General features: G+C 40.4%; 1 protein-coding gene across 1 annotated transcript in view; it reads right to left on the bottom strand.

Annotated features, from left to right (window-relative positions):
- The window catches only part of ZDHHC17 (zinc finger DHHC-type palmitoyltransferase 17), a 57755-nt gene extending 30459 nt beyond the window's left edge, over nucleotides 1-27296 (bottom strand). Inside the window, exons 1-5 of the mRNA XM_064166537.1 lie at nucleotides 27191-27296; nucleotides 13136-13239; nucleotides 9178-9300; nucleotides 4630-4707; nucleotides 3051-3195 (exon numbers count right to left, since the gene is read on the bottom strand). Of these exons, the coding sequence (XP_064022607.1) occupies nucleotides 3051-3195; nucleotides 4630-4707; nucleotides 9178-9300; nucleotides 13136-13239; nucleotides 27191-27253 (513 nt within the window). The 5' untranslated portion in view covers nucleotides 27254-27296. The remainder of the gene's footprint in view (nucleotides 1-3050; nucleotides 3196-4629; nucleotides 4708-9177; nucleotides 9301-13135; nucleotides 13240-27190) is intronic.
- Nucleotides 27297-27499: the final 203 nt, after the last annotated feature.

The following is a 27499-nucleotide window of genomic DNA, read 5'->3' as shown; positions in this document are numbered from 1 at the left end:
CCATTTGCAAAGCTATTTTCTTTAGTTCACTCAAGTTTCAGAGGTATTCACATATCTGAATCTCAAGTTAATGGATGCTAGAAAACTAAATTTAAACAAGTGTCACTAATGAAAACAACCTGGCCAAAAATAAAATTGATCTCTAATCAAGTAGTGACTAACCTGATGGCTAAAAAGAAATTAAAAAAAATACATTTAACAGGACAACCACAGAATGACATAACAGCACCATCCAGGCAATTCTCTTCAATCCATCTGAGAGAATATCAAGGGCATATTTTTCCTGCTCTAGACCTTTACCTCACTAACATGGAAGCTGAGAGTGATCAGACACTCAAGCCTACTTGTACAAGTTCCATGGATCACCACTACCAAAATTTCTCTAAGTTGACAGTGCAAGACTTGAACAACTCTGCTCAGAGGCAACAGAGCTAGGCCAGTAGTTCCTATGTTACTCCACTCTGTCCTTACCAGGAAAACCGGACTGGAAGTATTTCAGTAAAGTCTTTTGCTAGACACTACTGACAGAAATCCAGAAAGTGAATGATGCTGCATTCTGTCACTCCCAGAATCTTTTTCTCCTCTCCAGCCTTCTGCCAAATGCCCAGCACCCAGAGATCCCTACTCACAGTGTTGCTGGCCTGACCCAGACAGAAGTTTTCCAGAAAATCCTATTTAGCTCTACCAAATAATCGTCTTTAAAATGTTCCTAGCCTGCAGATAAGAACACATTTTGGAGTGTTTAATCTCTTAACTGAAAAAAAAAAATCAAAATTCAGACATTTTAAAAAGAGTGGATAGAGACAGAAGAGTCATTGCACCGCTGCACTGCTTGCTCAAGAACACAGCTACATGTGTTGAGACCAGGCCCCAGGTCTGTTTGTTCACAGGACTTGTGCAGATGAAACCCTTCTGACCCTACCACGATGACACAACGGTTGGCACTCCCTTTAACCTCCTGTTGAGATCGTGAAGTCAGAAGCACAGACTAACCTCAAGGTCGTTCCTCCTTGAGAAGCATTACTCTGATTCACGGGTCACACCGCGTGAACACCACACTGTGAAGAGTTACAATACTTGTACAAGTCACTCTGAGGTGAAAGACCTCTCATCTTTAGATTCCAAATGCAAAAGGGATTCTTTGTGACACCCTGGGCTTCAGTAAACAATTCCTTCAGTCACTCCACCTGTTCTGGTGTACACCAATGGGCAATTTGGCATTCATCTTTTTGGAGTGTAACCAAGCTGTTAGGACACCATACAAGCACGGCAAGAGCCAAACATTTTAACAGAACCTGCTGCGATTGTCAAAAACTACACTCTCCTGCACTCTGCTTGTGTTTAGGGCATGAACTCTGCAGACCACGAGTGGCAAATTTGTCACTTGTTTCTGAAATAGAATGACTGCGCTTCTGGAAGAGAACAACTTTGCATATGCAAAGATAATCAGATTTAATCCTAGGACACAAGCACAAGATTCCAAACCATGCTTTTGGAGAGGCAAAAACATAGAGGGGAGAAAATGCTTTCTGCATGGAAAAGAGCTGTACCAACTACTGAGCTGCTTTACTGTTGCTTTCTGAAAGCAACAGTTGATGAGGTAGGGTTCTGAACAGCAAGGAGAGGCTGGAGCAGCATTTAAGACTGCCAGTACGTTTAACATGCAATGGTCAAACCAGTACTGTGATACAATATGACCTTTTCAAAACCTCAAAAAGCAGCAAGAGATTCTGCTCAGAAGCACATTTCCAAGAGGGCAGGCTTTCGGGTCTACAGCAAATGCTGTGTGGTTTTGTATGCACACACATAAAGACACAGCTTCTTTTAGACATACTTGTCATGGGACAAGTCCAAATATGACCATGAGGACAAACACTGACAGGGAGCTCTCACAAACACAGCAGAACATTTTAAAGGCCATTTATACTTCATTAATGTTATCCTTTAAACAAGTTTGCACTTGTATAACATCTGCAAGGCTATTCTGGGATCCCAAACCCCACATACAATTACACATAATTTCTGAACAGAACACAAAACTCACTTCTGATGGCAAAGGATTTCTCTGCAGTCACAATCTCTTGAAAACAGTGATTGTTTGATCAGTCTCTTCTTATGCCTGGCTTACTCTGTCACACACTAAATACTGTTTTACCAAACAGTTTTCAGACACAAATTGAACACTGCACAGGGCAATAGTTTATTTTTCACATGCAAAGGCACAAATAAGTTTCTGCAGCAAATTTAGTATTTGTTTCCACAGATCACACCCACATTCCACCTGACCCACTGGATCACATCTTACTTGCTATCTGGCAGAATACACAGAACACAGACATGGCGAACTGCATTAGCAAGACTATAAAGTGAGAGAAGAGTGTGGATTTTTCTATATGGTTTACAGACTAAATCAAACTCATGCTTCAGGCACATATCTACAGGTGATTAAACCTACAAATGACAGTGCAGGGTGAGTAGCAAAATGGTGAAGGTGCTTTTCAGAGTAAAGAATGAAGGATGGGAGACAACAAGAACAGTAATGGATACACACTACATATACACACTTCAGATTTGACAGTTATGTAGAATCTAGCAAGAAGGTTTGGGGTCAGTTAGTTGGTTGGGTTTATTTATTAGTTACTTGCACATGTAAATAACAGTGGCAACCAGAAATCGTGCACTAACAACCCTTTGTTATTACACTCTTTATCCCTGTGTAACTTAACAATTTTGTGAAGAATTACAAAATGCTTGCTAGCATTCTCACTGTTCACATTTCAAGATTAATTAGAAAGAAAGAATGGTAAAAGAATAACTGCTAGCATCTCCATACGCTGCACTAGACAGGTATGAATTAAAGCTGATGTACTCAGACCACTCTTGGAGGCAATTAAGTTAGCAGGCGCCACTTCAATACTCTAGGCCACAATAAAAGACTTTTGTATTTAGTCAGGCAATTTGCATTTGCTGAATGACAGGTATAGATTCCAACTGGATTTCCTACTCTAATGTTGAGTAGAAGCTTTTCAAAAATATTACTTGAAGTTTACCTGTCCCTTTGCTATCAGGTAAGCAACAATCGAAGTGTGTCCAAACTGAGCAGCCAAATGAATACAGCTGCATCCTTCTCCATCGATAAGTGACGGGTCCGCTCCATATTTCATCAGCTGCACAACCATGGATAAGTGACCCTGCCTAAATGTAACAAAACACACAAGAAACAAACCACTGAGTAGCCATAGCCAGAAAAATTGTTTAAGTGTGAATTTAACCAGTATGTTTTAGCAGTTACACCCAGGAGTGTCCACACTGAATAGTACTTTGAAAATAACAATTGTCACAATCCGACTTTGCAGCTGAGTAAGCAAATTCTTTCACAGGAGCAAATTCCATGCAGCCAATGCACTCATGCCAGGCAATTCACTTCAGTGAGGTGTACGCAACCAAAATATCCAAGCAACTTGGAAATCTAGCCTACTGTGACTTTCTCCAATCCACATACCTCATTGGCTATTTTAAGAGATAAACTGGCCACACACTCACACTTTCTGTGGAGCATATGGTTTGTCTTTCTACTACTAAAACTAGGAGCGAAATAAAAAGAGGAAAACCAAAGGCCTGTACTTCCTCCACACCATATTTATTAGAAGCCTAAGCATGCTTTTGGCAAAATGAGCACAAGCATATTCCTGTGGTAGACTGTGTTTAGTACACAGTTTCTCAAATGAGAAAAAAGACCTCAGTCAGAAGCAGCTTTGGACAATGCTTCAGACAACAACAGATTGCAGCTACGAACACCAGGAAATTTAATGAAGTTTTTGTGCTATTAACACAGAATTTAAGAGTGTGATCTGTAACAAGAAGAAATATACAAGCTAAAATCTTTAACAGAGGCTAAGTCCTCATCTTTAGTAAACAAATTATTTTGATACAGTAAATGCCCTAAAAGCTAGTTTTCTAGCCTCCTTTTGCAGTCTATATTCAAAAACATTAACATGGAGAGTGTTCCTTTCCTGAGGCCTTGAGCGACCTGTTCTAGTGGGAGGGGTCCCTGCCTATGGCAGGGGGTTGGAACTGGATGAACTTTGAGGTCTCTTCCAACCTAAACCATTCTATGGTTCTATTTCTAGGTGGTTGTCTAAAAGAGCAGCTATTATGCAAAGGCTGTCTTCAGTTTCCCCAGTCATTCATTCTTGGATCATCTGCTATAGCACAAATCTGATTTTAAGTGCATCTTAAAAAAATCCACAAAGGTAAAAGGACATTGCAAGGACAGTGTCACACAAAATCATCCCATGCCCAAGTGTTGCTGAACTTCAGAAGACAGACAAACACAAGATCTCCAAAGTAAGAGTAAGCCAAGGTGAAGAGAGTCTAATTTTACTTCACTCCTTTTGCCATCATGGCAATCATCCTCCTCTATATCAGAAAGAGGTAAGAGAAAGAACTGAATCATATGCTGAAAGCCACTGAAGCTCAGGCACACCATGTGCACAGCGTGCCCAGTCATCGGTGAACAGATACATACTTGTACAAAGCATTCCCACAAAACACAGCAATTTCACAAATCAATCAGTAGCAGATTCTAGTTGTAACACCACAGGACAATGTCAAAAGACTTTTCTTCACCTTGTTGCCCAATGAAGTGGGGTAGAATTTAGATCTCCTCCGAGTTGATCAACAATAGCACCTTTTGATATATAGTATCTGGAATAAAATAAATAGTAAACATTATTGCTTGCCTTGGTTATATACAAAGGACACACAGTAAGCATGTTAGATGTTATGCAAAACAGACAGTTACAGACCAGAACCCTTCCTTGCCTTTATATATCTTTCCTTTTTAGTGGTCATGCACAGCCATTCCATTTTTTGCCTCTTAGGGTTGGGAGAGTAGGGGTGCTTCCAACTGTTTTAACCATGCCACTATTTCCTACTTTGGTTCTAGGGTAAAACAGAATTAATTGCTACAGAGACCAGCAAAACTGTGCTACTGTGAATTACTTAAGGGAATGAATTCTTCCAACACATTTAAGGGTTGCTGCATTAAAAAGAATCCTGAAAGACTGGTGAAAGAACATGATGCCAGAAGACTCCTGTACTTTGATAATTTTGGCTAAACCTGTAAAAACAAGGGATTTGATTCAGCAAAGAGCAGCAGCCCTGCTGAATGCTCACTCTTCCAAGACCTCACACTTCAGTTATGCATTTAGCCACATCCTGAGATTTTTGCGTACTTCTCAATTGTTATTAGTCAAAGTACAAAGTATTTTAAAATACTTCTAAATGATGGCCCATGAATTATTTTTCCCTCAAGAACATCCATAAAAAGGTGAGCTACATGTGGGAACCAAGGTTATCTATGTTCAACTGTCGCCACTCATATTCATAGTTTCTTCCTTCACAGTAGTGTTTCTTTCACTGTTTCATATGGGACACTAAACCAGCAATATGACTTTTCCTCTGTGAAAGAAAATGCACACCTTATGAAGAAATTAATATTTCAAAAAAGCCCAGGCCTTCTGAGAAGGCTTCTAGCTCTTTTCTCACTACTGTGTAAGTCAGTGGAAAAGAAGTCATTACTAACAGACCTTTGAAAAATACTGTATAGCTACAGATGCCTAAATGCTTGAACATATCAACTACCTGTGCCTGCAGACTCTTTGCTTTCAAAATGCCTGTTAGGTGTGTATGAGTGGTGCTTTCCCACCCACACAAGCTGTCCTTCATATCTTCAGCACTGAACTTCTGGCACCTCAATTTCCCCTAAGTGTTTCAAGGCATGGCAAGAAGAGCAGCAGCAAATAGAGCAATTAAAAAACCCCCACTGTTTTAACAACCTTTTTCTCCAGTGTTTATTGAATCACTGAGTGAAAACTTCAAAAAACAGCCCAGAAGTTACCTATTAGGGACACAAACGTATCAGCTATACCTGTCCACACTAAAAATATCTACAGGGAAAGTCCTCTTGCACAGTGCTTTAAAACCATCAGACACAGTTGAAGACTCCAGCACACTTGCCACATACAATCTCTGGTTTTCATGAGTAAGATCTGCTCTGATCAAGGACAGTTTGCTCCAGCACTCTCCAACACCAAAAGAATAAAATGGCAACACCTTGGCTTAAAGTTCTCAGTGAGAACATCCAAAGATTTTGTGCAAGTCTTGGTCCCATGTAGGTAAAAAGACAAAGCATATATAAGCTAAAGGGACAACACAGCTTTGCTATTGTGAAGTATCAGCTATTAAAGAACAAATTTGAAGACAACACTGAGAAGCTATTTAATCCCCCTTGGGAAGGAGTTCCAAAAGATATCTTGTCTAGAAGAAACACAGCACAAAAGAAATTCCCAGTCAAAGCTTGGCTCTATCTCGCTGATGTGACAAGCACTCATGGGGAGATGAACATTAAACAGATTGTCTTTGTTCAAACACTGGTCCCCACAGAAACACAGAGTATGTTCAGATTCTAGTGAGAAGTAGAACTGCCTACTGCTTAATACATTTAGTTAGGAGGAAGAATGTAGTTTGACAACTGGGAGAAGACAAGGTGATGATCTCCTGCCAAGTGGCACACTGAAATAACATTTCAGGTTTCACTGAGGGTGTCCTTAAGACTAAGTTGAGATTTATCACTGCATTTCAGTTTCAGTGCACATAAAGAGATATTTTTCTGCAAAACCAGACTGAGAACCTTGTATTGGTTGATTCTGCAGAAAGAATTTTGTGCTTGGTGAGAATGTCCCTGCAGAAAGGAGGAACTGGGCAACTCCACTCCTAATGATCTAGAAGATGCTAGGTGTGCAAGTCCTATCTAAGCAGTCTACTTAAAGCAAGTAAATCTGATAAGAGGTTGCCCTGAGAAGATCAAGATCAGTATCTCTGCCAGACATTTGAAAACTGCTCCAACTTGCATTCAGTGCTTGTAGAACCAAAGTGCACACAGTCACTGTTTCCTGAAGGAAAGCAGAACAGAAATCCTGGTCTGGAGAAGTTCACCAAAAGAGTAGAGAAACACAGGCAGCAGGGAGAGACATAGAGATACAAGGCAAATTTTTGCATTTTCACTGAACTGAACAGGGACCAACAGATCAGTGTGGATGTCTGACACTTATTCTTGACCCTACGCAAATAAGAAAAGGTTCTCTTGTTTTCCTTACAAACCAGAAATGGGTTTCAGCATTGTCTACACTGAACCTCAAGTCTCACAATAGACAGTGTGGGGGAATACTAAAAACAAGAGAAGTTGAATTGTCAGCCTCCACTCGCCACAGACAAGTTGCTATGCTACTTCATGAGGAAGATCTCACATAGTCATTTTCTACTAGGCAAGTCACTGAGATGTGCTATCATGAGAAATGACCATTTAGACTCCATCTCCGTGACACCAAGTTTAGCAGACGACGCTGAGTGATACACACTGAAATAAATCAAGACTCTTGAAAGACAGAACAACCTAGGAGCGTAAGAACTGCATCAGGAGGAATGGATTTTAGATAGAGTGAAACACATTGGTAGTCACATGCACACAGCAGGAAGAAAATGCAATGCAGCACGTCATGGTGGTAGAGATGCATAAAAATGGGAGAACAGCTCTGACACTGGTGAGGAAAAAGGCAAGAATTGCACACATTAAGGAACATTCAATTGTCAGGGCTTGGACTGAAATAAATGGAAAGGGATATAGTTGGAATGGTTGAGGTAGAATTCTCAGAACAACTTTCCAGCACTCAAGTGCAGACAGAGCACACTCCCCAACATATAATGAAGGCCTAACTGAAATTCAGATAGAGATTCGAGCACAGCCTTCCACTGACCTGATTTTGAGCCACCTCTATGTTCAACGTAACTGCTATAGCAGGAAACTGTTAGCAAGGCACTTGAAGGGAAAAAGAAAGATTTGCTTGCTAAAGTACTTCCTTCACAAACTCAAATGTAACTTCAAAAGAGAATGGGGAATGAAAAATTTCATCTGATTTACTCTGTGAATGACAGAAGGTTCTCAAATTCTTTTTGCCAGGTTTGTTGTTTTGTTTGGGTTTTCTTTGTTTGTTGTTTGGGGGTTTTGTTGCTGTTTTGTTGGTTGATTTGTGTTTCCTTGGGAATTCTTTAAGAAAAAGCCATAGAATACATAAAATGCTAGTGAACTAAACCATTAACTCAGTCAAGGATAACACAGCTAGACTCACTGCACTGTGAAGCTAATATACATCACCCAATAGAGAAAGATTATTCACAATACAGGCCTGTGTTTTCCAAAGTCTCCTGACATACTGATGTTTTTAAATGATGACAGGTGTCTCGTTCACTTTTTGGACCTTATAAAGGCATATCAAACAAGATGACTTGTCTGTAACTGCTCAGATAATATTAACAATTCATTGCACACAGTTCATTATGCATTCAAGATGGATAAAAGAAGTGAGCACTAAATATGACTTCTCTTAAAGAAAAACGGCTATCTGAAAAAAATTATGCATTTCACAGCAAGTTGTAAGATGCTTGCCATGAAGACCCAGGATAATCCAAAATGAGAAATGGAACGGAAGGGAAGAAAGTAGAGTCTAAAATTATTTTAGATATCTGTGCTCTGAAAGACAATAACAGGCTTTCAAAGATAGTCTTAAATATTCTGATACAGACTTTATAAACTGAAAATCAAAAGATATATCCCAAATCCCACAGATCCCACTATTTGGTCCCCCATAAGCAAAGGTGCTGCAATGCTGTATTTTGCAGCAGCCATGTTTTAAAGTGCAAATAAGTTATTTAAGTTAGAACTTCTTGAAATACTGAATGAAGTAGGAACTGCCTCTTGTATCACACTGATCTTGCTTATTCAAAAATGCTTCCTACCATTCTAGCACCAAACTTCTCAAAAAAGAAATCTGGTATTTCAACACGTACTACTTTAGTACAAGTAAACTGAACAGCTGTTCTACAGGTGTTTCTTATCAAAGAGGAACTTCAGTTTGTCTTCTGGACATACACCAGCTTTTTCAGTTAATAGTCTTGAAAACGTTGCTGTCAATATGCAAATTAGGTCTTTAACTTCTCCCTCACCCCAGATTTCAAGACTAAAAATTGAGATTTTAAAGAGTCTTAAGATTAGTCAACAGCTTAAAGAAATCAGCGTTTTTAATGACCTGCTTGCTTTGTTTTAAGTGTAATACATACTTCACCAGATCTATCCTGTTGTTGATTGCAGCCCAGTGGAGAAGCGTTACATTTTCTTTGTCTGGTTGTCGTACATCATAACCTGCTTCCACCAGCTCTCTACATCGTTCATAGATTCCATACCTTAGAGAAGAAAACAGCATTTTTAAAAGCTTTTACCTTAGATAAAAATGCAAACATCATACCTATGGTCACCATCACAATATGAAGGCTTCAACAGAAGAGAAGAATGAAGAAGGAGCTTTACTTTCCATTTCTGATTACAGAGCTTTTGAAGCAAGAAGCTTCCGCTGCCAGAAGTTACATCGGTCATTACAAGACTTCACAGAGAAGTTCTCCACAGCAAACCAACCAGCAGAGCGTGGTGAAATATCAATAGCATACCAAGTATAAATAAAACTCCTCCCAAAGACTCCATGACATTTGTTTCTCCCACCTCTGTTCTCCCTCCTCTCCATCTCTTGAAAACCAAAAGACCTTAGCCAACTGATCTGACAGCATCTTCCTGGAATTCAGCAGATGAGCCCATCAGGTCACTTACAAACACTAAAGCCTTACACACTCACATTTTCCTTCTCAGATAACAAATAGCAATATCCCAATCTGCCTGAAAAAAATGTTATGTGTTTATGACAATTTGCTTCTCTTCCTGGGAACAGCAGGCTCTCTGCAATTAAATAAAACACTGGATCTGGCACAGTTATGCTTTCTTGAGTTCTGCCCTAGAAATGCAGCATTCTTCTCTCGCTAATTACATACAGCCTTCTTCCATAAGGCTGCTGCAGCCGATTTCACCTTGTCTCCTCCAAAGGTTCATGACGCACTGTTAGACCACAAAATAGTAAAGCCATCTAGTTCAGGCACTCAGCATAACTATGCTTAGGATGTTTCTATACAGGGCTCTGTGCCCTTCAAGAAAGAGAGATGCAGGAACGGACCGAAGTTCTCACAAGAGACTGACATATTAACCTAACAAATTTCCAGCATCTGGGTGAATTTGAGGGTTATGATGTAAATGTCAGTATGGAGTATAATTAAAGCATACTAATGAGCTTTCCTCGCAAGATAAAATCCGGCCGTGATACTAGGAAGGAATCTCCACTGAACACATCACCATGCTAACACAGAGTAGGCAAGCCAGGAGTCCATCTCCCTCCCTTGCAATCACTGTAACTCAAAGCTGGTTTAACTACAAATGCAATCAGCAGAAAAATTACACTTCTTTTAATCTTTCACCATCATTCAAGGGAATGAGATTTTGATTAAATACTAACAAAACCTTTCATATGTTCTCACAGTTTTTTGTATTAAACAGTAAGACAATTTTGTTCTCAACAGCAAAGGACTAAGAGTTGCTTAATGAACCTTTAACAGCAATGATAAGAGACAAGAGAAATTCAGCTCTTGCACATGTTCCAAAGCTTCAAAGTGCCTAGACAGTCGTGGCTATATTGCTAGCACGGTTAAAAAAATAATCACTCTCCCATGTGAGCTTCATAGACATTTCAATATTGGGCCTAATGCTATTTAATGTCTTCATAAGTCATCTAGATGTTGGGATCAAGAGCACCATGACATTGTTTGTGCATGACACTAAAATGGGGAGACGGACTCCAGAAGGGAGAGCCACCCCGTAGAAAGACCTGGACAGGCTGAATGAGTGACCTAGCAAAAACCTTATGAAGTTCAATGGTGACAAGTGTAGGGTCTTGCACCTGGTAATGCATAACCCAGAAGTGCAGTTCAGATTAGGATCCATCTGGGTGTCCTGTGGAAGAGATAAAGAAGTCATTATCCCACTCTGCTCAGCGCTTGTCAAACCACAGCTGGAGTACTGCATGCAGTTATGGTCACTGCTGTCCAAAAAAGATGTGGATAGGCTGGAAAGAGTCCAGAGAAAAGCCACAGAAATGATCAGAGGACTGGAAGACCTGTCATGTAAGGAACACTGAGAACTGAGTTTGTTCAGCCTTGAGAAGAGAAGGCTTAGGGCACACCAGGTACCAGTATAAAAAAGGGTGGCTACCAGGGGGATGGAGACTCCGTTTTTGCAGGGCATCACATGGAAAAGTCAAGGGGTAATGGTTACAAGTCACTTGTGGGAAGATATCAACTGGGCCCCAGAAAAAAATTTCAACAGTCACGGCAGTGGAATAATGTCTCAAGAGAAGGAAGCAATTCCCAGACATAGGCAGTTTTAGACTCAGCTTGACTGTGTGCAGATAATCTCATTTAAACTGTATTACCTAGAAAGGTTGGACTAGATGATCCTTGGAGTCTTCCAACCTGGCAGTCTGCAATTCATTTTCACCAATATAATCAAATTCCATGGGCACAATCACCAGGCATAAAGCATGTGTACCCATGTCACAGTCTGCACACCCTCTCCTTTCAAAAGCTAAAAAAGCCAGGAGTAATTACCATTTAGACCAACCCTCATCCATTTGAAATGTTTCAGACTTTTTGTTAGCAGTTACCCTATGAATGATGAAAAAGTGAGGAAAAAAAGCCTGTTCTCAAAATGTATTCAACAATTTTTTTCCCAGGCAAGATCTAGAATATTTCCCATTTTGCACTGCACCATTTCACAAAGCAATTGACTTCACTTTGAACAACCCCAGTGAATAAAACTAACAGAAGAGTTAATCTTGTAATAATGAAATTGTGATACTTCAGTACAAGGAATCAATCTTCCACAAGGCACAAATGCACTTGTTAATACCATTAATGTTTAACGTCTGTGTTCATAATGATTATTTAATGTACTTCCAGCATAACTGGCATTTGCTCAATGTCATCACAAGCAGAAGGTGTGTACTGATGCTCAGCTGAACCAAGAGTGATGCAAACATTTGTTTCTCAGATTGTGTTCTCTTAGTCATAATCTGTTATATACTCCTCTACCTGTGAGCATTGCTGCTTGCCTTAGTTTCGTGGTTTAAAAAATTAAAACAAGGCAAAGGCAGTGACTTAGGTAATTACATACTCTTCTCAAGGCAGCAGTGAAACCTGCTTTGCCATTACTGATTCCAAGATGCTAAGAGATAACCCATATATTGTAACCTCTGCAAGACGAAGGGCTAGCAAACTACTACCTAAATACCTTTGGACCTGTCTATAACAAAACCAGATTAAAGACACTTTTCATCAGTAGATGTTAATCCCAAACATTATGATAACTCAGTGCCCTGATGATTTTTGTTTGAGGAAACCAGAAAGAATTGCAACTCAGCTGAAAGCATAAATAAGCCCAAACTCAAGGGCCAACAGTAACAGACATGTTTTAGGGTTTCAAATATGCAATGAGCACACAAGAAGGGAAGCTACTAGCCTGTAAAACACTAATGCTGCTGTGTTTTCATGCTTTTAAGCAGCAGCTAGACTGTCAGTATTTTGCTTTCTAAAAATGCCCTAACACAAGGATTATGTGTTGTAGTACTACCAGTATTTAAAGCAACAATTGCAGAGTCAGCATCGATTTCAGGAACTTAAACTCTTCACAACTCAAAAAGTGAAGGAAAGTACATACTTCCCAAACCTAAATGGGGTCTGTGTCACATGCAGAGCTGCAAATGCAATGACTTTTAGTTAAAAAGAAAAATAATACTTAAAGAGGAAAAAGGCTTAAGTTTAAATATTAAAATTAACAATAGGAGGAAGATCAAAATCTTCAAAAATATCATTGCAGCTCACTGAGGAAAAGCGACAGTGTTTTAGGTTTCTGAATGGTAAGAAGAGCAGGCTAAATAGCATCACAAGAGCTATTCAGAAAGTCTCGTCAGCACTACAAAGAAGACAAATCTGTATAATAATTACATTACTAATGCAGACAAATGAACTGGAGGAGTAAACTTTCCCAACAATACAGTGAACCTTCCACTTTATGCAAACAAACCAAATAAATCCATTGTATTGTTTACATAACACAGAGAAATCTAATATTCAAAACTAAACTTACTGTGTGGCTTTGACAATGTCCCAAGTGCTGTAATCATCAATGTGGCTTTTCCGTCCAAGAGATTCACTATAGCCATGGTTGTAATGGCTTTGAGGCTTTATTTCCTAAAACAGACAAACTTGCTATTAGAACATCAAAATCAGCAGGACTAAAGTTGCTAAGAAAAAAAGAAATCAATCTACAGGAAAAACTAGAAGCAGTACCCACTTGAACCTACTATAAAATGACCTCAGCATGGTAATCTGGCCACAACTTGAGCCACTGTGGTCTCCAGAAAATACCACTCGTAAAGGCAGAGTTCAGCTAAATCCTACACCAGGCTATTTTTACAGAACAGTACATTTTAATTTTGTTGATTTTATTTTTATATCCTTATTTTTATAAATGTAACACAGCAAACCGGTGAAGCAGCTGCTGAGTCTCATCCTGCTACTACTTCAAAGAACATAGCCAAATACCTTCTAGAAAATAAATAATTGGGAATTATTAATACCACTGGCTGCAACTTACTGATACTTTGATTCTTCAACTCCAGACCCATCTTCAGAAGTGTTTTATATATTTTTAACCCCCAGGTCTCTGAAATAAATGTAACAAGCAGGACACATTCTTCACCAGACACAGTTCCCTACAAACTTTGGTCATCTGATGAAGAGCAACACTTCAACCCTTAATGATCCCCTTGGTGGAATTTATACTGAAAGCCTGTACGGACAGACCACTACAGCAGGTGAAGCCAGCACAGCAATCAGAAACTGAAGGACGAATTTTGTACAGTTTCTAGACAATTTTCCATTTGTTACAGGTACTACTCTGATTGTCTGGGCGTATCAACCTTGCAATTCAGCAGTTACATTAAAGAAATGTGAAGCAAAATACTCAAGCTCTCAGAAAGTTCTAAAAATATGTTTCTATTGATTTTAACTAAAATGTGCCATTTACCTTTACTGTTTTCTCTAAAACATAGTTTCATGAGCAGAAATTGTTTCTTTATACCTGGCAACACTTTTAAACACCTTAGAAAAACCACTTAATTAACATTACAACTTCCACTTGGTTATTAAAATGAGTGATCAACTTCATTGTTAAACTTGAACTTTTTTTTTTAAGAATAAGTATAGTAATCAAAGCAGTCATTAAAAACTTTTCTCATTCAAGTTACTTTAAAGGTATTTCTGCCCTAAAATTATTACATGCATTATCTATCACTTTTAGATAGATTTAAATAAAAATAAATTTTAAATACTATTTTTTTTATTTCAACATACTGAAGTGCCACTTAAGCAGATGTCTAAAAACATATACCAGTTATAATCTCTGGAAACTATCAATAAGGTAGTCTAGCTGCAAATTCCAAAACCCTAATTGTTGACTACCAAACCAAATAAACTCAGTTGAGCAGTATTTGTTACTTATGATGTATGTATTTCAGACAGGGTTGGGGGTGTGTGTGTAAAAAATTAGCCAAATATAGGGAAATTCTAATGCAGGAAATTTATTTCATAGTACTAAACTGTACTAAAGAGTCATCTGTACAGTTAAGAATAATTTATGACATTTGCTGTATTAAAGATCTTTCAAGAAAGTCAAGTGTCTAGAGTTTTAAAACCAGAACATAGCAACACTGAGAATTACCACAGCAAAAATCTTTATTTTCAGAATAGATGTATGCTTATGCATAGACGTACAGTACCTAAGTGATCAGCTGAGCACATCTTTTCTTGACCACAATACTATTTTCTGGCATGCAATTTTTCTGAGCCTGAAAAACTACCTAGATTAACCAATCAAGTATTGTCAGCCCAGCAGGAAGGTTGATGTATTGCCACCTCTACAGGAGAGACAATCTAAAAGGGCATCTAACTGTCACCCAAGTCTCACAACACATCATTTCTCTTACTATCCAGAAACAGTTTCACTTTTTATTTGAAGGCAACATCTGACCCAAGCCTTTTTTTCCCAGCTATTAGACAACCTAGAGTGCTACCTGGAGCCAAGACACTGAAAAAGATATTACAATTTTTAAAAAGCAAAACATAAAAGGCTAAACTGACTATTTTGCCCCACATTATTTTCTCTTTTCCATCAGATTAGAGAGAGGACAAAAAAGAAGCAAGATTTATACGATCTCTGTTCATCTATTAATTGCACTACACAACTGTAGCATGATTTTATGTGTTGAATTGTAGTGCTCAGACCCTAAAAAGCTAAAAGGCAAGTCGACAAAGGCCAGAAGAAACAAAGGTCACTGTCCTGAAGCACCTCTGTAAGATGACAGTAGTTCAATGTATTTCTGAGCCTTCCTCAGCCACTGGAAGGGGAACAAGACTCTCCTCTTAATAACAATTATTAAAAGCCAACTGAGAAGCTTGGGTTATTTTTTCAGGTAGCTGTTAACATACCAGGAAACACTTTTTCTCCTAGGCTGCACTTTCTTAAATACTTCGAGCACACATATTAGGCTTCCATTTCCTTGAGCACACATCAGCCACTCCAAAGAGCTGCAAATTTACATCAGCCATGTGTTAAGTGACCATGAAACCACAGCCTTATGATACTAAGGCTGTTACAAAAAGGCTTACAGGAATACAGAAAATCTTAAGTTATTAACCATACAAATTTGAAAAAGTGAGAGTTTGTATTTCTCTCCCCCCTTTCCCCCAGTACATATACCAACATTTTTTCCATATACTTACTACAAATATGAACTTAAATTGAATCCCATGTTTCCTGATTTACTGAGAGAGTTCAGTTTATATTTTACATGTAAGAGCAGTTGAAATAGTACCTAAAAACCTGAAAGGGTCCTCCAACGTCATACAACACTTTTCCTACCACAGCATGAACTACGAAAAAATGGATGACTTTGGATTGGTCTGAAGAGAAGATGCACACACTGCTCGTTCTGGAAGTAAACCATTTAAGAGAAATGCCAGGAGAATGCATCAGATGCCAATCTTCATCCAATACGGTCAGCTCTCTGCTGCCTAGACACAGACTCCCACGCTGAAGAGTCAAAATGTATCACTTATTATCACCTATGCAACTCGGCAGTGGCACGCTGCCTCACAGCAGCAGGCTGACCACTGATGCTGTTCCCCAGGACGTAACTTGTACCTGCCATTTTAACTGCCTGCTTTATGGCTGTGGTCGCAGAGCGATTTTTGGGCTTTGAAGTCAACAAGTTGCCAGGAATCAAGATAAAAGAGAACCCGGATTTTACAAATCACAGTAATACTTGGTCCAAATCATCTGTCACTGGGTGAATCAGGTCAACAGAATCCAAGTGCTAGCTCTGCTTTTACAAAGACTTTATAAACACCAATGGAAACCTATAATCAAATTTCCAAATTTAGCCAAACTAGTACAGCCCTACATCCTACATGTATTTGCTCCTATCAATACAGGCACTTTAATCTGAAGTGTAAAGCTATCCTAATTCAATGTGCAGTGCTGAAACCCCAAAAGCACATTCTTACACTTCACAAGAAAATGCACTTTTTGAAGAAAAACAAAACAAAACAGCAAGCAAACTTCTATTAATGAAAACTATAATTTCTGATACCACAATGCAAACAAATTGTTTTCTAAGGGGTCTGTTGCTCAGATGAGAAGAGTAAACAAACCCAGCCAGCGGTCAAGCTCTGCCATGGTGTCTGCAGTTGTTCAGAAAGCAAGGAGAGCCAAGAATGGCAACCATTTCATTTGTACACACTGCACTGCTGCAAACACAACCTGAAAGTAAAGATCACCTTCAAATGCCAGTAAGGCAATTATGTCAAAGGGTATTTAAACTATCAAGGTTGCAACAAGGACTCAGAAGTAAGACAACCCAACATTTCAAAGTGAAAAAGCTAAGTCTAAATGTGCCGGAACTTCAACTCAATCAGTTAACAAAATTTATCTACACACCGAAAATCCTCACAAGTCTATACACGCTTGCACATATTCACCCATTATAAGCTATATAAAAGACAGTCTAGAATAAAATCATGCCAAACCTTAAGAACTAGCAAACACTTTTCAACTATTTCTTTTGGCAAGTTTTAGATCTTTAGGTGCTTAGCATATCAGTTGAAAAGACCACTATTTAAAAAGCTGTGGATATTAAACACCATCTCTCTCTATGCATTGCTACCAAATATGATGGATTTGTAGTAGTCACAACCATCAAATATTGCAATAAAATGTGCAGGGATAGCTCAGTCAGCAGGCTACCTGAACAAAGCCACCCATGCCCAGGCATCACACATCCTGCTCATTCCCAGCACAACTGACCACAGCGGCATTGCGTCACAGTGGATTTTGCCCAAAGTCAGTCATTTTGCACTAGCAACTAATCTAGAAAGGAATCACAAGCATGGTATTCAAAGAGCACCTATCTTGGAGTTTAACAGATTAAAACACATGAAAGTCAGATCATTTCCTCCAACCTGCTGGATAGAAGAGAAGGATTAAAAATCCTAGATTACCTGCCCACCATTATCAAGGGAAGAGGAATGAGCATTTTAAAAGTAAACAAAACCAAATCAAAATTACATTATGTTTACATCATGCCTTTCACAGGACTTTGTGTATTGTCAGCTTCCATGCCACGATATGCCTTTTAAATTTTTGCCTAAAATAGTAAAGAATCTCCTCTAAATTCATACACCCACACATAAATTTTAGGAAAACAGTTAAAATTCTTGCAACTACTATGACATTTTAAACACATGACAGACTGATAATGCAGTAACATAATATTTTGAGCCTAGAGTATATATCACACTCATAAATGCCTTAAGTGTCAAAATATTTTCCTCTTATGATGGTATTTATTCCAGGAGAATTTAATTTACAATAATGATCTAATGTTCAAAAACACTAGCAGCTAACTCAGAGATGAAAAACTGGAATCCAAACATGTATTTTTTTATTTTGATCTCTACTGACAATGGCTCATTCCCAGCTTAATGGCTGGAAAACTAAATAAAAGGTAGCAGAGCTGAGGCGTGACTGATTTACAATAAGCATGCTGCAAGCACTGAATCTCTGCCTGCTTCATCCTGTTTCAAGAAGTCAATTCCAAGAACGACTTGAGTCAAATCAGCAGTTTACCATTGCTAAAAGAGAAAGGTTGCTTCTCTGCCCACTCTCCTGCACTGCTCTTGTCTCCCTGCTCTTGCTGCTTAATTTAAGCTAGCTTTGGTACTCAGAGCTGTGGCTGCAGTGAGCCCACCCAATTCATTACAGGGGTTAAACTAAACTAATAAATAACTAAATAAAGGTTAAGTAAGAAAGAGAAAAAAAAATTGTTTTCCTAGGACAACAAGTTGAATCTGTTTCTCCTGTGAAAAGACAGGATCCAGAGCCATTAATATTGAGAAAGCAAGTAAAAAGAAAGCAGCAGGAGCATTTTGGCAACAGACAATTGTTAATTTGACTAAGTAACCACAGAACAACACACATAGCTTTTAAATATTCAAGAAATTCAGGCTGACAGGAGAGAGAAAATGCTGCTACTTCTAGAAACTGGTAGAGCTGGTTGGCTTAGAAAGCTGCAAGACAAACAGATTTTGCTTTTTATAAAAATCAAATTTGGTTCCCCAACTAGTACCAAGGGTCACTCTTTGTAGATGAGCATGCCCCTTCAATGACTATCCTCTGACAGTGCCCTGAACACTCAAAGGCATCTATGATTAGTTTATCATTACACATTAGCCATAAAATGTGCAGGTTGCTTCCACAGACATGCAGGTAATGCAGGTTAGGTGAAACCTGGGGAGCGAGAATAAGGCTTAAAAAGAAAAAAAAAAGGGGGGGAGGGGTTAGAGGAAAAAAGAAACAACATGGTAAAGAAGAAAACGGAACCTCTTCTGGAAAATAGCACCAAAAAGATGGGGAAACAGAAGATAAAATGATAAAGTGAAACATGAAAAATAAGGAAGTACAATGGAGGGGGGGGGGGGAAAGTAAGCACTACCTACATTCTCCATTAATTCTCCTCATCACTAAATGCACAACTAAAATTATGCTCATTTCCAATCAGTATCCGAACCTTTTAAGCTTTTCCACTAAACCAGCCAAAATAAAATAAGCTTAAGGAGCACTTTGAGAATAGTATTCACTAAACAAACAAAAAATTCCTGACATTATGCTTGAAAGAACGAGTTGACCAAGGCTGAATTATTCCAAGATAGCAATTTCATAATTCACAGTTGCATACGGCAGGAGGATATGAACAGGTCAATATGCCTGCTTGCACATAAGGATGGGAGGAAAATACTGCTGCTTACAGCTGCTACACATGGCTCTAGCAGAAACTAACAGATGGCTAGGACTGCTTTTCCTTTACACATTATGCAATATCGCTGCAAGGAAGTGACACTGTCAGGCACTCAAATTCTGAATGGTGACCAAGATATTTGACACTTCAGAAAATATACTATCAAGTTCTAAAATAGAAAAACGTAGAAATAAAAGCATTGCCTTATATAAAGCACAGCAGACTATTGCCTTTGTTTCTTAAGGAAGACAGAAAAAATATAATAGTATAGTAATCAAGAAAATACTATTTCCATATGTGGCTACAGTCAAAAGAGCCAGGATAAAACTGGAAGCGAATGCAACTATATCAGGGCTAAAAAAATGAAACAATCCTCAAGTATGTGTGCTATATTTAACAGGGACTACTGGAAACAAGTATTAAAAGATTTCTTCCTTGGAATTTGTTCAAACTCTCTCTTCCTCATTTATCAGGAACATAGTGCTTTTTAGTAAGCTTGCTCAGTTTTCCTCCTCCTTTTAAAAAAGAGTGTAAAACTCTCTACAGCCAAATACATTCGCAGCAATTTGCATGTTATAAGCACTCACTTTAGTGTTCTTGTGTATGTAACACTCGTGCACTAGCATTAATAGAAAAAAGCTCAAGAAACAATTTACAAGCAAATCCATTCACTGCATTCCTAAAAAAAGATGCTGTTAGTATTCATTTTAACACTAAGCGAAGTTCCTCTTCTGAAGTCTATGATAACTTTCCTGTCCCTACTGCCTCACCAAATTCCACAACACAGACTGATCATGTCTTAACTTTACAGATAATCACACTTACTTCTTCTACACAAGATGTTTCCTCTCTAGAAATGGCAGTAAAATCTAGGATGAAACCAGTTACAGTTAATCTGACTGTTGACTGTTATCTAGTGGGAGAAGTCTGATGGTTTTCATAATCACATGAAATGCTAGCCAGCAAAAAATAATTCAGCAGGACTTTATCAATTCATCAGTTTGAGAAGCCAGAAGCTCCCTCCAGCAGCCACGAGCTGATAGTTTGACCGAACTGGTATGATGCATATACACCTTCAGTGCAGCTAGTATGTGCTAGAAAACTTCCACCTAAAGCAAATTACATTCTCCATGAAAGTAAGTGTGCAATACCACTTATCTTTTCACCTTAACATGCCACATGTATTAAAATAAAACCCAAACACTCAAGTTTTGGCTTCTAAATACATAGTATTGGATTCACCTTACATTGATGCTTACAATTTATGCTGGGATTCCCCCTGCCGCCTATTATAGCCTTAAATTACCCAGCACAAGCACGGTATAAGAAAAATCCCTTCCATTCAGTGCCAGTTCTGCCACTGTTTTCCATCACTTCTCACATTTGACAGCATTCTCTAAAACGTTTAGAATACATACACAAGGGAGAAAAGATTTTTTGTAAAGCAAGTTATGGTTTCAGTTGCAAATGCTCTCTTTAGAAAATGAAATGGACAGAGAAAACCCCCACCTCAAACACAATGAAGTTGTCCTTTTGCTGATACAGAGTTGCACCCACATGCACCAGTCAGCCATCACACAGAGGATAATCCCACATACTGGCCCACGTAGACCTAATTTTTTACATAACAAGTTAGAGATGCTCAGTTTGAGCCCTTAATCCAAGCATTCTACACAGAGGTCAGAGATTATGTGCTTCAAGGCACAGCTGGTAAGGAGGAAGGGCTTTTCCTTCAAACTAAGTGTCCACAAACAATTGACTTCAGTAATTTACTTACAGATCCTCCCAAACCGAATAGCGTTAAACTTTAGTATGCATTATCTTCACAAAGAGGCTATTCAGAGTCCTTGTATTTGCACACATACAGCGTTACCAGCAAGTGTTATGCTGCATTTATTAACATTTGTGAGGGTTAAAGAAAAATTAAAAACTTAAAATACCATGGTTTAAAGTTTTGGCTTAGTCAGCAACTTCCACATACACGCTTCTTTTTAGGGCTTTATTTTCCAGGAGCTTGCTTTGTGTTCTCAACCAAAGTACCCAGATTAAAACAAGTCTAGTTCTCAGAGCATGAAGTCACAGAGTTCTCAAAAAAAAAAAAAAAAAAAAAAAAAAAGAAATTACTCAACCCAAACCTCTGAAAAATAGCACTGTCAGTCATCAAGAAAGTAACTTACAACTAATTAGAAATGTCACACTTTTAAAGTGTCAAGCTTAAAAAAATGCACCTAAACTCAATCCTGACCCTCAACTACTGAGAGAAAAATAAACCAAAACCCAAACCACACCAACCCAGCACTATTTCTTTAAAAAAAAACTCTCAGAAAAGGACAGTTTGGAAATTCAATCTCAAAGATCAAGATTGTTCATTCAATTTCCAAACCCAGTAACATGGCTTATATTTTAGAAAACGTATATCAAAGGTTCTACTTTACTCAGCAAGTATTTGCCAAAGACATGATCAAATGTAAACTCTGCCACTTAGTGAGTTACGTCTTGTCTCTGAGGAGCAGTGAAAATATTAAATCAAGAACTAGAACACTGGCAAGTGCACACGAAAGAATGAGCAGCTGGGCTAGTTATTGCACCCTCTTTTGTCTTTGGAAGATACAGAACAATAAGTTAGTACAATTCGCACTCAGTCCTGGAAACCTTCAGTTCCATTCACCATTCCCACCACAGACTTTGCCCAGAAAATGGAGCTTCAAATCAACAGCCAACTAAGTAAACTTCTATTCCTACTTACAATGAATGTGGGCTGGTTCATCTGGTGCAACTGGGAAGTGCCTGAAATTACTGAGTGTCTTCTGTAGCATGAGAGACAGCTTAGTAAGTCTGTGGTCTGATAGTTAAAAACAGTCCCACTCTAACTTCTAATATTTCAAACTGGTCACACCAGTTCACCCTCTGTCTCCTGACAGTACTGTAGTGTCCTTGATCCTACAACGTGTAACTTCACTGAACAAAGGAAGTTCTTCACCATTTTTTCTGTATAGGACGGATTTTACACTAGCTCACCCTGGGGCCAGACAAGCATCACTGGCAGATGTGTGCAGCTGTTTACAGGTAGGTTTCACAATCAACTTACGTCAAGCTAAAACTCTCTCACTCAGTCCTGCTTGTATGTTTTCTGCTACCTCTTAGCGGTTCTCACGACAGCATGGTAAATTACTCCAGTTAGATCAAGTCACAGACTCATGAAGCAAGAAGTATCCCAATTTACCTACTGGCCACATAACTGAGAGAGCTAATCCCAGAGAGGGTAAGGAACTATGCCAGGGTTCCAGTGTGGCTTTACATCTGTTGCAAAACCACATCCTTCAAAGTCAGCAAGACAGGCGTTTCCAAATACCCTAATGTCCTCCTCTTGCTACTGTGCTCCTTCCTTCTTGAGTAATTTTCACCTTTTCATGGAATTATAGAATAGTCTGGGTTGTAAGGGTTGTAGCAAAGCTGCTCCAACCTCCTGATCAATTTTGTGGCCCTCGTCTGGACCTGCTCCATCGGTCCATGTCCTTCCTATATTGCGGGCTCCAAATCTGGACGCAGTAGTCCAGGCGAGGTCTCACCAGAGCAGTCTTACCAGCTCTGAACACAGCACTCCCACTACTCTCCATTTTTGGTATCTCACCTTTTAGAGGCAGCACAGAAAACACTTCAAGACCTCAGGGCATCCTAAAAGTGTAGGAAGAAATTACTGGATTTCAAAATTATGCAAGGCAAATTGTAGTCTAATGTTATAGCACACACTGGGCATGACAAGCCTGAGGGTTCAATTCAGCCAGCCTCTCTCTGACTTCAGAAAAAGCTTTCAGGTTTGTTTTACAGTCTCACTTGTACCAGACCGCAGTGTTTCTCTCCACTATAGGGATGCTATGGAAATCAAATCTTTATCTCATACTGTCTTCGAAAAGTAGCAGAAGAAAATATGTATGCTGAAATATCAACTACTGAGCCTGCTCTCATCTAAACACATCAGTATCAATGGCAAAATTATCTTTTCAGACAGCAAAAAAAGCATTTTCCTCTTTAATTCTGTAAACTGGATTTTGCAAAGTTAAAATGTGATCCTGTTCCACACATTAAGTATCTCATTGCTTTCCTGACAAACAGGCAAACACAGTGAAACAAATGCTGTACAGACTAAAATTCTGTTAAATCTGACAGAAATAAAGTTTTCCTCCTCTGTAATAGTTCCTACCATTTAAGAAGAAATGCAGCTCTGAACACACAAAATACCTTTGGCAGTTCAGGCCATATAAGGCCACACATCAAGAATATTTTCCAAACAAAAAGGAGTGACACAAGTAAAACCAGTATCCTAAAAATCCCTCACTTGGATTTCAAAATAAACCACCCAAGCCTATCACAGAAGTATTCTGTGCAAGTAATCTTGTTTCGAAGGTCACTAAAGTCATTCAACCCAAGGCCAGCAAGTACAAGCAGTATGAGTAGCACTTCCATGCTGGGGCTATACTGCACAAATGTAAGTATTGTAACCCTGGCAGAAATCTAAACAATGAAAGAAGGAAACAAGCTAGCAAAGACTGCAGTCCAGTGTTCCCGTGCCACCCCCGGGTGCTCTGCATCTCTCATAAGGGAGCTACTGCAGCACACTGCAGGACAAGCAATTTCATGTCACCAAGATCACACACGTAGGACTTCCCCTGTTTGGTAATTTATGTGCTCCACAAACCTGATGAAGATTCATGTATGTGAAAGAGGTAGTACAGCACTCAGGACTCAGAGACATCCCAACACAGTCTACACTTGTCTGTACTCATAGATATGAAACACCAGTTATCCATATATGGAATTCAAAAGCTTGTACTTGTTTCTGGAAGGACATTCAAACTCAAGATGAAAACATCAAGAACTAAGTAATCCACCAGTGCCCTCCTTTTTTCATTAACATGATTGCTCACTCTCACCACTTACCACTCGTGCCTTTCAATGTGATCCTGTTCAGCTTTACTTCCCAGCCACTGGATCTTGCCAAGTGTAAACTGGATAAAGTACTGTACCTCAGTAGATCTCTGTGTACATATCATACACAAACACACTGTATCTTGGTATACAGGGAACAACTGTGACAGTAGAAGACAGTGGGATCAGCACTGTCATGCCAAACCAAACTTGTGATAAGGAGAAAGAAGAAATACCCTTTGAGACAAGTCTGTTAGGCAAGTCTAGCTTGCTTTCATATTAGGAGTAAAGGAAGGGAAGCTCACAAACTCAGCCTGCAAGACACAAAACCTACCAGAGGCAGCGCCCGCCGCCCCCCCCCCGCCCCCCATCATCATCAGTTTCCTAAAGCATTTTCAGCTTCTATCTCTTGCAATTTTCATTTCTATCTCTTCTCACCAAGGTTACCTGAATCGCTTCAGGCTGACTCTTTCACAAATAAATAGGTCTTACTGCACTCCAGCACTTCAGAAACTTTTCACTATTATCAAGACCATCTTTCCTAAGGCATTGATAGTGTGCTCATCTCCTGGCAAAATGCAAAGAGAGAAATAAACACTCCCCTTCCAACAACGTGCTTCAAGAACAATAAAAACCTCCAACCAACAGAACACCTCACCCCAAACCCCTTTGAAAGTAATCTAAATTACTAAAAAATGCAGTAGGAAGCAAAAATCTCTTTTTAAAAAGCAGCCAAAGAAAAAAAAAAGATGCATGACACAGATAACAGCAGCACAGAACATAAAGGGGAAACGACTGTGACAGCCCTATAAAAAGCATCAGTTTTGTATGTATACAAGTGTGAGAACTGATGATATGCTCCAGCGTCACCACTTACGCAAGGATATGGTGCTCCTTTCTTAAAAAGTGGAAACCACTGAGGATTAACAGCCTCTGACCTTCAAAAGCAACGGAACACAGATGCACCACATTGTTCTGCGGGCAGGTCTGTGACAGCATCACTGAATAAACCAGGTTGGAAGAGACCTTCAAGACCATCCAGTCCAACCCATCACCCAGCCCAGTAAAGCTCTGCTGTAATGCAGAATTCTCAAGCTCTTAACAGACACTTCAGAAACACTCTTTTAACAGCTTGTCTCACCACCCATACTAAACACATCCTCATCTGCACAAAGATTATTTTAAAAACAAAGGAAAATCCACAAAAAATCATGTAAATACTATCCCATGAATAGCATCTATTTGGATACTCGACATTTCCAGCAAAAAGAAATACATAAAAAGCTCCCGAGCCTCCCGTGAGACAGACGATATTTACCAGACACTAAACATTTCCGCTGTGTTACAGCACCCAATGCACATTAACTTCCTTCCCCATCTTCTGCTCCCACACCCAACTTCATACACCAAGTAACAGTATAACACTTAGCTTGACTCCTGAAAATCACCAGGGTAAGTGGAGACAGTTTTGTTCACTACGTAGTAACCACTCAAAGTTAGTTTAACAATCGTCAATCTTTAAAACACAGCGGTGTTTAAAGCAGAGCCTGCAGATGCTCTTCATTCTGTTTTATAGTTGTAGGCGACCCACCTAAAGCTTCCACCAGCTAAGAATATTTTCAAAAAGCATCAACATCCAAGTTTGGATCACGACTGAAAACTTCTGTCACTTCTGAAAAACACCAGGCTTATGCCTGAAGAAATAGGTGGCCTCAGTTTCTGCACATCATTAAAAGAAATCCCAATAAGAATTTAAAAAACAAACATAACCCAAAACAACAAAAAAACTCCAACACACCACCCCAACCAAACACCACAAACCCCAGGGCTCTTCTTTAGGGTGCGCTGCTTTGCTACCTAACACTCAGAACAGATGGGTCTGTTTTGAAGTTCTAAGTGAGCAGAGTTTGGAAAAAGAGTGGGTAGGACATGCAACCACATCGAGAGGCCTACGATGCCTCTTCAGCCACCAAGAAAACTAAAAGTGTCTTAAATATGTCGTTTTAGGAAAAAGAGTACCATCTGTTTAGCAAAAACTGGAGTCTGGCATATGCACGGATCTCTTCCGTAGGCTGAAAATTCAGTTATTCAAATCTCCAACGTATCAGGTGATAAGTCCACATCCCAGAGGTTTCCAGAACTGCTTGAAACACATGTCAAAACAATCGTACCCGCCCGCAGGAACTCGCGCATGCTGGTGACAAGAGTGAGCGGTACGAGGGTAAAAACACGACAAGAAATGACCGCTACGTGTTACCTGTAAGCACTCCTCCCGCCCCTGGCCGACACACCGGAAAAGGCAGACCCCTTCCTCTCAAAATAAACCCCACGCCCCTCACGGAGTGCCCAGCTGGAGCGGGCCAGGCCCGACCTGCAGGCAAACCGCAGGCTAGCACCAGGGAACATTTACTCCTCCTTCGGGCCGCAGCCCCCTGGGGCGGCGGGGGCGAGCACCGAGCACAGATCATCGCTGGGCAGGGACATCGGTGTGCGGGCAAGCAGTCCCGGGAGCAGCCGAGTCCCGGCGGGCCGAGGCCAGGCAGCACCCCACAGCCTTCCTCCCCCTCAAACCAGCGCCGGGCGAGACCGCTTCTGGGAAGGACGACAGAGGAGAAGCCGCGGCAGACTCCGTCCTCCCTCGTCGCCACCGACACCCGCATCCTCCTCGTCCCCTTCCCTACTGCAGCTCATCTCAGATAGGCCCGGCCCGGCCCATCGCCGCTGCTCACACCCAGGCCGGCAGTGGGGGGCGGCGGAGCACCTCCCGCGCACCGCGGCCGCTCGCATCATACCCCTCTCGCTCTCCCCGGCCGCGCCCCGAGCCCGCAGGTGGCCGCCGCTGCCCGGCGGGGCGCCCTCACCTCCGGGTGCAGGACAGGGACGCAGCCCGCTTCTTTCTCGTACTCCTCCAGCGGCGCCGCCATCTTGGCTCGAGCCCGCCCCCCGCGGCATGCCGGGTAGTGCGCGCGCCTGCCCCACCCCTCCCCCCACGCCCCTCGCACGCCGGCGTGCGCGCGCGCCGCGCCCGGGGCGGAGCTCGGCGCCTGCGGCCTCGGCGCCTGCGCCTGGCGCTGCCTGCGGCCGGTCGGGGCCCGGGGGCGGCTCCGGGGCGGTGCCTTCGCTGGGAGCTCCTGCGAGCTGGCTGCGGGGCGGAGAGCTGGCGCAGCAGG

This window comes from Pogoniulus pusillus, chromosome 27, assembly GCF_015220805.1.
Source record: "Pogoniulus pusillus isolate bPogPus1 chromosome 27, bPogPus1.pri, whole genome shotgun sequence".
Taxonomy (NCBI): domain Eukaryota; kingdom Metazoa; phylum Chordata; class Aves; order Piciformes; family Lybiidae; genus Pogoniulus; species Pogoniulus pusillus.
The sequence above is the reverse complement of the archived record's forward strand: the minus strand, read 5'-3'. Positions and strand labels throughout refer to the sequence as shown.